The sequence below is a fragment of the Stenella coeruleoalba genome, assembly GCF_951394435.1.
Source record: "Stenella coeruleoalba genome assembly, chromosome: 2".
Taxonomy (NCBI): domain Eukaryota; kingdom Metazoa; phylum Chordata; class Mammalia; order Artiodactyla; family Delphinidae; genus Stenella; species Stenella coeruleoalba.
In genome coordinates, this window is record NC_137147.1 from 9,057,732 (window position 1) to 9,071,290 (window position 13,559).

The window sequence follows — 13,559 nt, forward strand, 5'->3', positions numbered from 1 at the left end:
TTGTGTGTCCGACACACACACACACACACACACACACAGAGGCATCATCGTCTCATTTGGTAGGGGAAGGCGTTGTCTCTATTACACAGAAAAGAAACTCAACTTCAGAAAAGTTCAGCAGCTTGTCAGAGGTTAGCGATAACAGCTACAGCTGCGTTTGTTCAGCACATGCGTTGTGCCCGGCTCTGGGCGAGGGCTTTGAGCTCCTGGAGGTGAGGCCACAGCTCGCCCCAGCTGCCTCCCTCCTGCCCGGGCAGTGCCCCTGCGGCTGGAAACAGGTGTCCCAGCTGCCGCAGCTGGATGGACGTCGAAGGATAAGCCTCTCCTGCGGGATTCTGCTCTGCGGTCCTCCAAGGCGAGCTCTGATTCATCTCTCGGGAGTATCAGAGCAACTGCGTGAATTTAGTGACTTAAAGCATTATCAGGAAGAGCATTTTTGACAAAGCAGGAAAGGAATTTTTGTTGCCAGCGCCAATAAGCAATACTGTAACCAACCCGGGAGCCCTATCCGTGTCTCCATCTCAGGATGAGGGGTGGCACTGTGGGCCTGGCTCCAGAACGCCGGCCCTTTCTCCTCCACCAGGTGACGTCCCATTGCCATCTCTACTCTGCCCGAAGATGACCAAGGAACCGTGCCACTTGTCTCTTCCCAGGAAGACCCAGGTTCTTCAACTGTGTACTGTCATAAACCCCCGAGCTGGTTCAATTCAGATTCCCAGGCCCCAGCCCCAGAGAGTGTGACCCAGTAGGTCTTGGCTGGGGTCGAGGAATTAGCATTTTAACTGTCACCCCAGAAGCCCAGAAGGCTCTTGATATTAGGGATCCGTGGGCAATGCTTTGACGAATACTGAGTCTTTAGGTGATCACGTTGCAGTTATGTACATGAGCACACACGTGCATTAACTCTGAGCCTGTGTGTGTGCATGTGTGTGTGCGTGTGTGTGCGTGTGTGTGTGCATGTGTGTGTGTGCGTGTGTGTGTGTAGTTCTAGGAGGATGGTCATTAAAATGGCAATACTGGTGATCTCTGGGTGTAATGATTTCATGAGATTTGAGATATATTTCTCTATGCTTTTCTTTCTTCCTTTCTTCCTTTCTTTCTTTCCCCGCTCCGTGCAGCTTGTGGGATCTTAGTTTCCCAGCCAGTGATCAAACCTGGGTCACAGCAGTGAAAGTGCCAAGTCCTAACCGCTGGCCCGCCAGGGAATCCCCTCTCTGTGCTTTTCTATATTTTAATTTTTTATGATCAGCATATTATTTTCATCAACAGATAAAGCCTTCAAGGCTTTCCCATGGGCGGGGAAGAGCAGACTATTATAGAGGAAATATTATATAGGAAGTAGGTTTGAGGGAAATGTGGACCTACAGAAAGACAGCCACAGATGTAAATGAGTCTTTTTTTTTTTTTTTTTTTTTGCGGTACGCGGGCCTCTCACTGCTGTGGCCTCTCCCGTTGCGGAGCACAGGCTCCGGACGCGCAGGCTCAGCGGCCATGGCTCACGGGCCCAGCCGCTCCGCGGCATGTGGGATCTTCCCGGACCGGGCCACGAACCCGTGTCCCCTGCATCGGCAGGCGGACTCGCAACCACTGCGCCACCAGGGAAGCCCCTAAATGAGTCTGTTGTAACTCCCAGAGCTAGTATCCCTTTTTCTGTGGCTTCCAACCCCTCAGCCTGCCATTGAGAAGGAAGGAATGTCACACCTCCTGTTTTCAAATTGCCTGTTCTAGGCAAAGCCGGGGCCAAAGTCATGCCTTGGAATTTGGGAGGGTGGAGTTGAGCCAGAAGGCTGGGCCGCCCCTTCTGTGCGTCCCTGGCGTCCCGGACCTGGCAGCCCCTCCCCGCCTCCACCCGACCTGGTGCTCGAGCACCCTGGCCGGCCAGGCAGAGCCGGGATGCTGATTTTGCAGCGCTGTTATTACTCCGCTGTTGCCCAGTAAACCCACACCAGGCCCCACAAACACTCCTCACGAAGGCCAGACCCTTCCTGAGAAATGGTTTCCTACGCCTTTACAACGTGATAGGTGCCGTGGACAAAAGGGGCCGTTGGGTTTATGGAGACTATATAAAGTTTATAGAGTCTTGGCTGGGCCGGAAGTCGAAAAGGCCTGTGGGATGGGGGTGGGTATTTGGAAATGCAGAAGGCCTGGAAAGGGCAGCCAGCCTTTGTGTGGAGACAGCAGATAAAATACCCCAAGGCATGCGGTGTGCCAGGGGGCTGGGGGAAAGGTGGCCCTTCCGGAACAGCTGTTGGGAATGCCTTTCTGGCGGATCCCTTTTGATCTTCACAGCATTCCTGTGAGGGAGGCACGGTTATCCCCATCCTGCAGAGGGGAGACTGAGGCAAAGGTATTTTGAAAGTTCTGACTTTCACCAAGGTCAGCTCATGGTCTAATGGTGTGTGGCTCCCAGGTGGGCCTTCTGGGGCAGGCTAAATTCTCACATTCTCTCTCCTGTGTATTGAGCGGCGTGTCCTAGTTTCAGGGACAGAAAATATGGTCTCCGTACCCTATTTCTGTTTGGGACTCATCTGCTATTTGTGACCTAGTCTCACAGTCCCCTGGTGTCTTCGGTCATCACCTTGCCCTCCTATGGCTCCACTGTGCTCTTGAAGCTGATTTGTGCCCGGATTCACCCACTGGCCTTGGGTGGAATGGAAGTGAAGCCACCCAGAGGTTGGCCGTGGATCAGGCCAGGGCTAAAATGCTGTCTTTGCATTTCAGGATCCCTCCGTGTCCCAATTCTATGGGGGGGGGGGATCATCTCAGGGCCCCCAGAGGAGTCCCCCGTGGAGTCTGAAATCACCTCCTCCCATCCCATCAGCTCTTGAAATTTCTAATTCATTTCTCCTTGTTTATGTGCCTTGCGGCATCCGTGTTTTCTCTCTCCTACTTGGCTGTGAATTCTTGGAGTGCAAGATTCCATGTATGCTTAATTCTTCATTTCTGAATTTGCCCACAGGGTTGGGCATAGTTCCCAGCAAGTAGTAATCATTGAGTAAGTATCAGCTGGGAGGCCGGCTGAATGGATGAATGGATGGATGGATGGATGGATGGATGGATGGATGGACTAATGAGTGGGTGGATGGATGGATGGACTAATGGGTGGATGGATAGATGGATGGATGGAAGGACTAATGGGTGGGTGGATGGACAGATAGGTGGCTCAGTGGGCAGATAGATGAGGCATATATGTAGACTAACAGACACCTACTTCCTCATTTACACCCACCTCCTCATTCACACCCACTTCCTCATTTGCACCCTTCTGCACAGTTAAACTAACAGCCTACGCCTGGTTCTCTTAGGCTTTCACTGAATGCACTTTTGTTTCAGGAGACAGACTTTGCTCTCTCTGAAGCCATATGGAGAAACCAGCCTGAGTGTTTGAATGTGTGTGTAAATACTTTACAATCCCCATAAACTTGTTGAAAGACAGGTGGGAGTGAAGATATAAAATAGGGCAGCCTTTTGGGAGGGCCGTCTGGAAGTCGCTATTAAATTTTCAAATGTGCCCACTGCTAAGACCCAGCCGTTCCGCTTTTAGTCGTCAGGCGTAAGAACTAGAGTCACACGTTTGTGCACAGAGACTCACATGCCAGGTTGCCTGTGCCAGGGCGCTGGCTGCTGCGCTGCTGCATACAGTAAAAAACCAGGAATAGCCCACGTCCATCAACGGCGGGACAGACACTAAACTATGGGAAGACCCACACTATGGAAAGAGCTGCAGAGGCAGAAAGGTCTCTCCCATCTTCTGGGAAGCCCTGGAGCTCTGTAACTCATGGCCCTCAGCACATGCCCCCCTCCTGGCCTCGCTTCCATCAGCTTCTTTTCCTTCCTCCCTCCTCCCGCCTCCCACGAGAAACAGTTCACTAGAATGAGCTCTTTCATCCTTATGCCTACTAGCCAGTGACCTTCCCTGACGGAAAAAGAGGAAAACGAGAGAGAAGCAGTTATGTGCATAATTACTGTCTGCTGGCTCTTCAATTAAAAAGATTGAAAGGCACAATATTAAAATTCAATTTATGGGCACCACTATCTACCTAATAATGAGGCTGGGAGGAAAAAAAGAACGACAGTCGCTAGAGAAAACCATAGCCTTTTTTTCTCGGCCAAGAGATAAATTGCCTCTCATTTTCTTATTGCTAAAGAAATATGAAATGGTTTTAGGCATATGTGATATGTTCTTCCAATATGTTGAAATCCAGAACTTAGTAATTTAGGAGTCCTCTGGCTCCGACATTTTCAGGAAGCTTCCTGAGAGGCGTAGCGTCTTGAGCTGCAGGGGCTGCTACTATGGTCCTCGGGGCGCCCAGACCCAGGCACTGGCACCACCGCCTATCACGGAAACTCCCTACGGGTCCCCAGGCGCCAAGCCAGCTGATGCCACAGAGCCCAGGAGCGAATGGGCAAAGCACAGACTCTAGTTCCAAGTCCTAATTTTGTGGCTTATTAGCTCTTTGATCCTCAGTTTCCTCATCTGTAACATAGGAACAATACCCTTACTAATTGCGTGTCGCTGGGCAAGTGCCCCAGTTTTCCCATCTTGAAGGTCCCTCCCTGCGAGGGTTGTAGGAAGGATTAAATCAGTGAATGCATGTGAAGTGCTTAGATGTGTTACCTGCCCACATAGCGGGTGTCCGGTAAATATTTTTTAAATCATTATCATTACTACTGCAGATGCCTTTGTCGTAATTTTTGGAAGAGATGGAATTCAAACCCAAGCCTTCCATTTCCAGGGAGCTGGCTGATGAGGGGCAGACAGACAGATGCTCAGCTCTGTCTCTCTCCAACTGATGTCCGGGGCAAGTCAGGGTACTTCTCTGAGCCCCGTTTTGTTCATCTATGAAATACTAGTTTCTACTTCACAGGTGGTATTGTCAGGACTAGAGATTATTGGAGACAAAGTGTCCAGGACACAATTAGTGCTGGGTAGATAGATGGCAATAACTCTTGAAAAGGAAAGATCTTTCCTCCTAAGAAACCTGTTTGGGAAGTTATGTCCTGTGGGAGAAGGGGTCTGTGTCTGGTTGGCGTCTTCCCTGCTCACTGGGGCTCTGCAGAACTCTCCCCTCCTGGGGCGCACAAAGTATTCCCTGGCTCTAAAAATAATTGCTACAAAGAAAAAAAAAAAGAGCAGCTACTGTGCCAGGAACCCTGCTGAGCCTGACCTGCAGGATTGCAGGTCAGTCTTACGGCAACCTGGAAGTGGGCTGTCACCCATGTATCTTCATGGGGAAGATCAGATATGGGGATAGGTGACTGGCCCAAGGACACAAAGCTGGGAAGTGACCAGGCCAGGCCAGGACTGTCAAATTCTTTCCGCCACACATTCCCGAGCCCCCTCCCAATTCCTAATCACTGACCTCCCCTCCTTTCCTCCATCGTAGCTCCTCTGACCCACACTACCGCCAGGCAGGTGTGTGACACCATCACCTCGTGCTTTAAATTTGTATCTTCCCACCAGTACTTCTTGTGCTGGAGAGTCAAACGTCCAAATGCTCACGTTAGCTTGTGCATAAGATTTTGTTCTGTGTGTCTGAATGCGTGGGTCTTTAATCTATTTAAGATGCTCAGGGTTGGGCTGGAGAAGATGGATTCTAGGTGCTCCCCAGGCCCTTGCCAGCCTCCTTCTGGGAAGGTCTCCATCCCTATATGGGACCTCCGGGGCTCCCCATCCTACAGAGATTCCATAGACTCTCCCCTTGGGAGGAAGAGGGTGGGATTTTGCGTGTATTTCTTTGCACCCAGCTAATAGCACTTCTTTGTTTTCAGTTGAGAGGGAGAATGTGCAGAAGCGGACTTTTACTCGATGGATAAATCTCCACCTGGAGAAGGTAAGCAGGGCACTCGGCTTGTTGTTAAGTGACGGATTCCTCCATAACGGAGCTCACGGTTCAGCAGAGCGGGGGTGAGGGTGCTCTGTGTTTCTGTTCTGTTGTTGTTTTTCATTCATTCATTTAAACATCTGTTGAGTGCATTCTCATTGCCAAGCGTCAGGCTCAGTGCTGGGAACATGAAGGTCAGTAAGACATGGGGTTCTGACCTCCTGGGGTTATCCGTCTAGCTGGGGAAGGAGAGGGTCCATCTTTAAATAGGAATCGCTGAGCAAAAGTTAGGAAACATTCACTGCTGAACAACCCAAACAGGGGGCTGAGGGGATCTCGACCTCTAGTCTGGGGTGGTCAGGGAGGCTCTCGTGAAGACCCATTTATAGGTATTTGCGTTGATTCAAGCAAAAACTCCTCGCACTTTTTAACCAAGCCAGATCCCCTGGTTCTTCACGTAATGCTGCTGTTGGTCAACAATATTACCTGCTTGTTTGGGTGCATCGAGCGCACATCTCCTTTAATCCTCAAGACAGCCCTCCTTACCCTGCACCCCATCCTGTTACGAATGAGGAAACAGAAGCCTGGAGACACTGAATCGCTTCTCTGCAATCCCACGACCGAGAAGAAAGCTCTTCCTGTGGCTTCTCCTGCATATTCCACTTCGTGACCCCTCTTCTCCCCTTTTTCTTTTTTTGCTAATACACTCTGGCCAAGCAACATTGAAGCGCATTTTGTCTGCCGGCTTCTCAGGCACAGAAACCCTAAAACAAAAGCAGCTGAACCAGACACAAGGATGAGCAGCAGAGAAGGGGCGGGATGTGAAATGGATAAACAAACAGCTCGGAGGAGGAGAAATCCGAACCCTCCTCACCACTAGGTTAGCCCCCCACCCCCCCACCCCCCCCCACCCCGACAGAGAACATTCTAAATTGCCCGGGGCTGGGGGAGGAGAGATTATTTTTCTTATTATAAGAAAGCTGGTTTATCAGGATTCATTTTACTCACTTCACATCTTCTTAAATTCCACTATCTGGTTCTCCAAATAGACCCAGCCAGTAGTCTCATGTCTTTCAAAGCTGGTGGTATTCAAGTATCGTACTTCATTGAGTTTAATACCTATATTTTCTTCTCTCCTCTCCTCTTAAAAGGCACAAGAGTAATATTAACTGCCCTTAGAGTTAACCCCAAAGAAAGGTTCTTAGAGGAAATCACTGAAATGATTAGAAAGCAGAGAAAATAAATGTGGTTTTTTTAGGAAGTGGAGCTCTTGACCAAAATTTTAATTCACGTAGCGTAAACTTTAGGCCTATAATATTTCCCGAGCAGACGCTTGACCACCCACACTTCTTTTCCGCACCTGTAGAACGGGTTCCGCTCGACCCAGGAGGCTCCTGAACTCTTCGGGGCAAAGTCTCTCTATACCGTGGACGAAGCGCGATAAATCACTTGCCGGTTGTTTTGACTATTGGTGCATTTGCGGCACTGCTCACACAGTGAAGTGTTATTTTTGGAAAAAAAGGAAAACCGTTCCCCAAATCTGAGTTCACTGAACTCCTAAATTAATGCCTGATGTGTATCAGGGTAGCTGGAAATTCCTCCTGGCAGACGGAGTTTAGTGTATTTCTTTCTTTCTTTCTTTTAAAAATAAATACAGAAAAGTACAGAGGGTAATAGAGCAAATACCCTTGCAGTCACTCACCCCCACCCCCACCCCCACACGAACCTCTGTTAGCATTGATTGCATCCAGAATTTTCTCCGTGGCCATGCTTCTGCTTCCTTTTTCGGGGCAGGTGGGTAGCACCCACTCTACGGATAAATCAGATAGCACCTAAAACTGATTCGTAATAAACAGGGCAAAATTCACAGCCATGTTTCCAACCTTGAGACTTTCAAGAACAACTTTTCATGTAAGGGAAACCCAGGAACTCCTTGGGGAAGTGGGCTTAACTGCAATTTGAAGGCTGTCAGAAATATTTACGGGGTCTCTGGCTTCTGGAAAAATTCCTTAATTTACCCAAGGAGTTAGATCACGAAGAAACCCCTGGCGGTGCTGTTTACTCGCCCATACCAATCTCATGAAGCCCATGGAACGTCTGGGGCCCCGAGGAGTGTTTTCACTGGAGTGGGTTCAATTTCTCCTCCTGCCATCTTGCAGATGGATGCCGGCCAAGGCCCCGCTCGCTGCTGCTGGGCTGAGGCTCTTACAGACACTGTCAATGGAAATTATTCTCCAGGTTCAGCTCAAAAGCAAGGTTTGGCCATGGTCGGGGCTGCTAACGGGAAATTTTGTGAGTTCATCTATCAGGGGCTGTTTTGTTCAGGTCTTGCGTTTCTGCCCCACGTTAACAGGAATAACATTTCCATAAGAGTCTTGGTAACCTGATACCGTCATGCTCCGTGTGGAATGTTCCTGCAGAGCAGTGGGGAGCTGGCAAAGAAAATAATTTGCCTTTGGGTTCAAAGTCGCCGTTGCCCTTGAAGCAAAGCTCTTTTCTGTGCACCTGTGGGTGGAATTGCCCGGTATTTTGACTAACTGGGAGTCAGGGGGGTCGTATAAGAGGTAAGGAAATGCCACCTCCCGAATAAAAAAAGAAAACATGGGCCCTCCAAGGCTTTCACGGGGAGGAGGCCTTCCCGGAGAAAAGGGTGCCTGGGCCACAGCTCCAAGATTTCCCTGGCTCTCTGACGGGTGACAGCCGCCATTCCTGTCCCCCAATTAATCCGGTCTCCTGTGGGAACACCCCCCTTCGTCGTCCCCAAGAGCAGTAAGTGTTCTAATGCTTCCAAATGCCCCAATACCAGAAAGTAAATAGAATTTATGCTGGGGGGTTAATGAAAAATGCAGGTTCCTGGACCCTGTCCCCCAAGATTCAATAAATCCTAACCATCCTGCATTAAAGGAGTTTTTATCAAGCTTGTTTAGTCAACAGAAACCTTTCTTTAAGCAAAGTCTTCCTGGAACCCTAAATAAAGGCCAGTAAGAGCTATCGAAGGGAGTGCCGTGAATAAGCCTCCTCTGGGACCGCCCCCCCCCCCCCGCCCGCCCCCATAGGGCTCTGTGAAGTGCTCTGCTGAAGCTCTGTTCTGGGAAGCACAGTTTGGAAATCGCTGTGCTGGGACATCTGCCCAACAAGTTCCAGCCGGCCCCGCGGACCCCAGGCCACACCCAGCCAAACTCTTGGTGGACACAACACAGGTCCCTCAGACCTCCCCAGGTCAGAGAGGAAAGCAGGGGGCTTCTGACTTTTTCCACCCAGAGCCGCCTCCACAGCTCCCCAGCGCACCCACTGCCCATGGGCCACCTCCAGGGAGAGGGGATCGCTGTCTCTTTGGATGGGCCCTGCTGCCTGTAGGCACATCTGGGTGTCCGGAAGTTTTTTCTCCAGTGAAAGCTGCAGTTCTGAAATTGTTTTGTGGCTTACACAGATCACTAATTGGGTACTTTCTTTCCCCCTCTTCCACAGTGCAACCCACCTCTAGAAGTTAAAGATTTATTCGTTGATATACAAGATGGCAAAATCCTGATGGCTTTGTTAGAAGTCCTGTCTGGGCGAAATCTGGTACGTATGCTCCAGAAGGGTTAGGAAGAAGTAAAAATGCAAAGGAAAACATTGCCAAAGGGTTCTTTTCTGTACAGATCTATGTGTATGTACATATATACCTGGCCATCCATAAATCCTATGACGGGAAACCTGGGAGGGTGACATTCCTTTCTCGGTGACTAAGACTGATACAGTCATGTGTAACTAAGCAAATATACTTTAGCAAGTAAATAATAAATACCCCATGTTTTCTGTGAGTCCAAAGCTAAGGATCATGACTGAATCATGACAGTTTAGCTGGCCAGCCATGAAATTACCTAGAATGAGAGCTAAGAGTCAGGAAGATGGAGAAGAAAGGCATCTTCTCAGCCAAAATCTATAATCCACCAGCTAGATACACAGAATTCTAGAACCTTCTTGTATGACCAAAATTGAATTGAACCAGCTGATCTTGGGGTTCCTTCCACTTTGGATCTTCACCAGAGCTCTCCATGTTGCCTGTATCTGCTGTATATAGGTCGGTCCTCTCTCCCCAATTCCACACTGTTGGCATCTTGGCTGGGGTAGTTCTTTGTCACGGGGGCACCGACCTGGGCATTGCAGGATGTGTAACAGCAAGCATCCTTGGGTCTCTATCCACCGGATGCCAGTAGTACCCCCAGGCACTGCCAGAGGTTCCTTGAGGGGGCACAGTGATCTGGTCAGAATACCAGTGGTGTCAATTTTGAGAAACCGGCTCTAGAGTCCAGTGTTTGACTTGGCTCAAGTGACCCGGCGTGGCTGATACAAAAGTGCTGCGATGGGGTATAGCTCAGTCCGTGTGGACCTCTCTGGATTTGTTCCTTTTTTTTTTTTTTTAAATAAATTTATTTTATTTTTGGCTGCATTGGGTCTTCGTTGCTGCATGGTGCGCGGGCTTTTCGTTGCAGTGGCTTCTCTTGCTGCGGAGCACGGGCTCAGTTGCTCCGCGACATGTGGCATCTTCCCAGACCAGGACCTGAACTGTGTCCCCTGCGTTGGCAGGCAGATTCTTAACCACTGCGCCACCAGGGAAGCCCATCTGGATTTGTTCTTAACTGTAGCTTTAAAGTCAAGAGCTCCTACTTCTGTTCTCAGCTCTAATGTGGCTGGAGTCTTATCACACCCCTTCCTTGCCTTTGCTTTCCCAATAGCCTCCCCACCCCGCCGCAAGGGGGCCGTGCAAAGTGATGCTGTGAATTCTAATGAAGGGTAAAGCCACTGCAGTAAAAGGAGTACAGTAAGTCCCCTACATATGAATGAGTTCCGAGAGCGTGTGTGTAAGTCCAATTTGTTCCTAAGTCCCACAGAGTTAGCCTCGGTACCCATCTAACACAATTGGCTATATACCACTGCTTTTGGGCTTGCTTCCGGACATCCTGGGCTTGAAATAAAGATACTGCACTACTGTACTCTATACAGTGCTGTACAGTGAAGTACGCAAAAGCACAACCACTCGTAGAGGACGCACGCACGCGGCAATGTACGCCAGACACGTGAACTAACTTACGTGATTGGACGTGCAAACGCACATTCGCATCTTTGAAAGTTCACAACTTGAAGGTTCGTGTGCAGGGGACTTACTGTGTTTGGTTTCTTTGCACATCTCGCAATGGGCTGCCAGCATAGTCTCTAACAGGCTTCCTGAAAAAGCGCATTCTAGCCCCTCGTTCTGTGTTCCCAGCAGCCCAGGCTCCCACTTTGCTGCCAGGGCACTGGTTAGGAGCGACCATGTCCTTGCGGGGCCTCTGTTGGGAGTCTTTGATCCTGGAGCCCAGCCAAGAACATCCAAGACCTCACCCATTAGCTTGCCTGGAAGTTCACACCGTGTGGAAGTGATACCCACTGGCTTCCTTATAGTGTAAAGCGCCCACCTGGAGGAGTGGGGACGGACTTCAGTTTCAGGATGAGTTTCCTTTGCTGCTGCTCCTGGTGGGTGCGACGAGCATTGTCAGAGTTTTTGCTTCTGCAAACACCTTTCTCTCTCTCTCTCTCCCCCCCCCCTTCTCTCCTCTCTCTCTCTCCTTTCTCTCTCTCTCTCTCCTCTCTCTCTCTCTCCTCTCTCTCTCTCTCTCCCCTCTCTCTCTCAGTCTCTCTATGCTTCTCTGTGTCTGTCTTTCTCTGTCTCTCTTTTCTCTGTCTCTCTGTGTTTCTGTCTCCGTCTGTCTGTCTCTCTCTCTGACCTGGGATAAATGTCCACAAAGCTCTTGGCCAGAAAACAGAAACATCTGCGGCCGCCAGGGAGGGCTTACCGGATGATTTAGCAGCTGTGGGTGACACTCCCGGCTGACGCTTTCTGCCCTGACGAAAAGCATCAGTGCAGTGAGAACATGTCACCGACAGTCTCTGGAGGAGGGAGGAGTACCAAAAGCCAGGAGCTGGGTCAGGGAGAAACACTTGACAAATCTGTCCCTTGTTTAACCCCTGGATTCCCCTCCTTCAACTCGAGTGAGTTTGGTCCCAAGAACCATAAATACGGTGACCGTCGGGGGCCCCTGAGGGTACGGTTGTGCATCCTGGGGCCCCGTGCCCGGGTTTGGATGTGGTCCGTGTGGGCTCTGCTATGAGCCCCAACCTTCTCTTGAGACTAATGTGAAAAAGGTAAAGAAAAAGACAAGCACATCCGACGGCACCGCTGGGGACTGAGTGCCTGTCTTGGCGTAACTGCTTGTTCTGTTCTGGTTTGTGTTACAGCTGCACGAATACAAGTCCTCATCCCATCGTATTTTTCGGTTGAACAACATAGCAAAAGCGCTTAAGTTTTTGGAAGATAGCAATGTAAGTATCTGAAACACATCTTGTTAACACAGACTTCCCTGTGACCAAAAGGACATAATTTGAAGTTTAATGCTGGTCACAAGAGATGCGGGCAAAGGGGGACCCTGCTGAGATGGTCGAATGAAACTAAGTTGAAATGTAACAGAACTCCCGCAGCTAATCCATCAGCCGGGAGATACAGTCCCTGACTCCCTGCCCGCCCCTCCATCTCCCTCAGGCTCTCAGATGTTCAGAATTTAGTTGACATTTTCGTTTTCATTTTGGGGGATAAGAGCATGGCAGCATGTAAAAACTTTTTCTTAGAACTCAGAATATGGGAGAAGCAAGGAGGAAAAGGGGGCCAAATGAGCCTGGGGAAAATTACATAATTCTGTCCCCTTTGATACAACTTTCTCGACTTAAATTAGCCTTTTCTGTGTTTTGAACTCTGCTTTGTGTCCTTCAAAACTGGGAAGGAATGGCCCTAGAGGGATGAAATTTGCAAAGTTCCCCTTTCCTTAAGTTTCACCAATTAATGACCACGTGGGTCCCTGCATTGGGAGGGGGAGGGGCCTGCAGTGGTGCCGGCACTCAGCCCTGGGTTTCATCCCAGCCCTGATTCCCCCGTCTTCCGAGTCATTCTGTGACCCCTGGGCATCCTTTCCACACATTCCTTTTCTGCTTACATCAGCCCAGATCAGATCCTGTTGTTTACCACCGGGAACCCCAAACAAATTGCACTTCGTGATGGTGGCCTACTGTACATGCCGACGTGTCGGGCAAGCTGAGGGGTTTTCACTGCACTGTCCCCCTGCCTCCAGCACAGCCCCTGGAAGGAACTCTCGGTGTCACTCATTCAGATTCTAAGGCCTGGGCTGATAAGCCTGGATCCCCACCCATGTCCTGGCTGCCAAGGGCAGGGAAAGCACCTTTGGCTTTTGAAGAGGGAGGTATCCTCTGCCTCCCATACTGTGGAGAAAGCCCCAGACCTAGGAGGGAGTTCAGGTGGTGACGGCCAAAAAGCACAGCTCTGGTCATGCCAGCATCATTCATAATAGCCAAAAGGTGGGAGCAACCCAGATGCCCATCCGTGGACAAAGGGATGAACAAAATGTGGTCTATCCGTGCGATGGAATATTATTCTGCCATGAAAAAGAATGAAGTGCTGATGCAAGCTACAGTGTGGTTGAACCTTGAAAACATTATGAAAGATGCCAGACAAAAAGGACCACTTCTTCTGTGAATCGATTCCTATGAAACGTCCAGCAGGGAAATCTCTCGAGTCAGAAAAGAGATGGGTGGTTGCTCAGGGTTGAGAGAGGTTGGGGGATTAGACAAGTGACAGTTAAAGGGTATAGGATTTCTTTTTGAGGTGATGAAAATGCTCTAAAATTATGGTGATGCCAAAAAGCA

At 49.7% G+C, this 13,559-nt stretch overlaps 1 protein-coding gene across 3 annotated transcripts in view; it reads left to right on the forward strand.

Annotated features, from left to right (window-relative positions):
* Positions 1-13,559, forward strand: part of CLMN (calmin) — a 119,073-nt gene that overhangs the window by 72,220 nt on the left and 33,294 nt on the right. For all 3 annotated transcript variants that reach the window (XM_079914417.1, XM_079914418.1, XM_079914419.1), the window contains exons 2-4: positions 5,773-5,834; positions 9,294-9,389; positions 12,084-12,167. In XM_079914417.1, the coding sequence (XP_079770543.1) occupies positions 5,773-5,834; positions 9,294-9,389; positions 12,084-12,167 (242 nt within the window). The remainder of the gene's footprint in view (positions 1-5,772; positions 5,835-9,293; positions 9,390-12,083; positions 12,168-13,559) is intronic.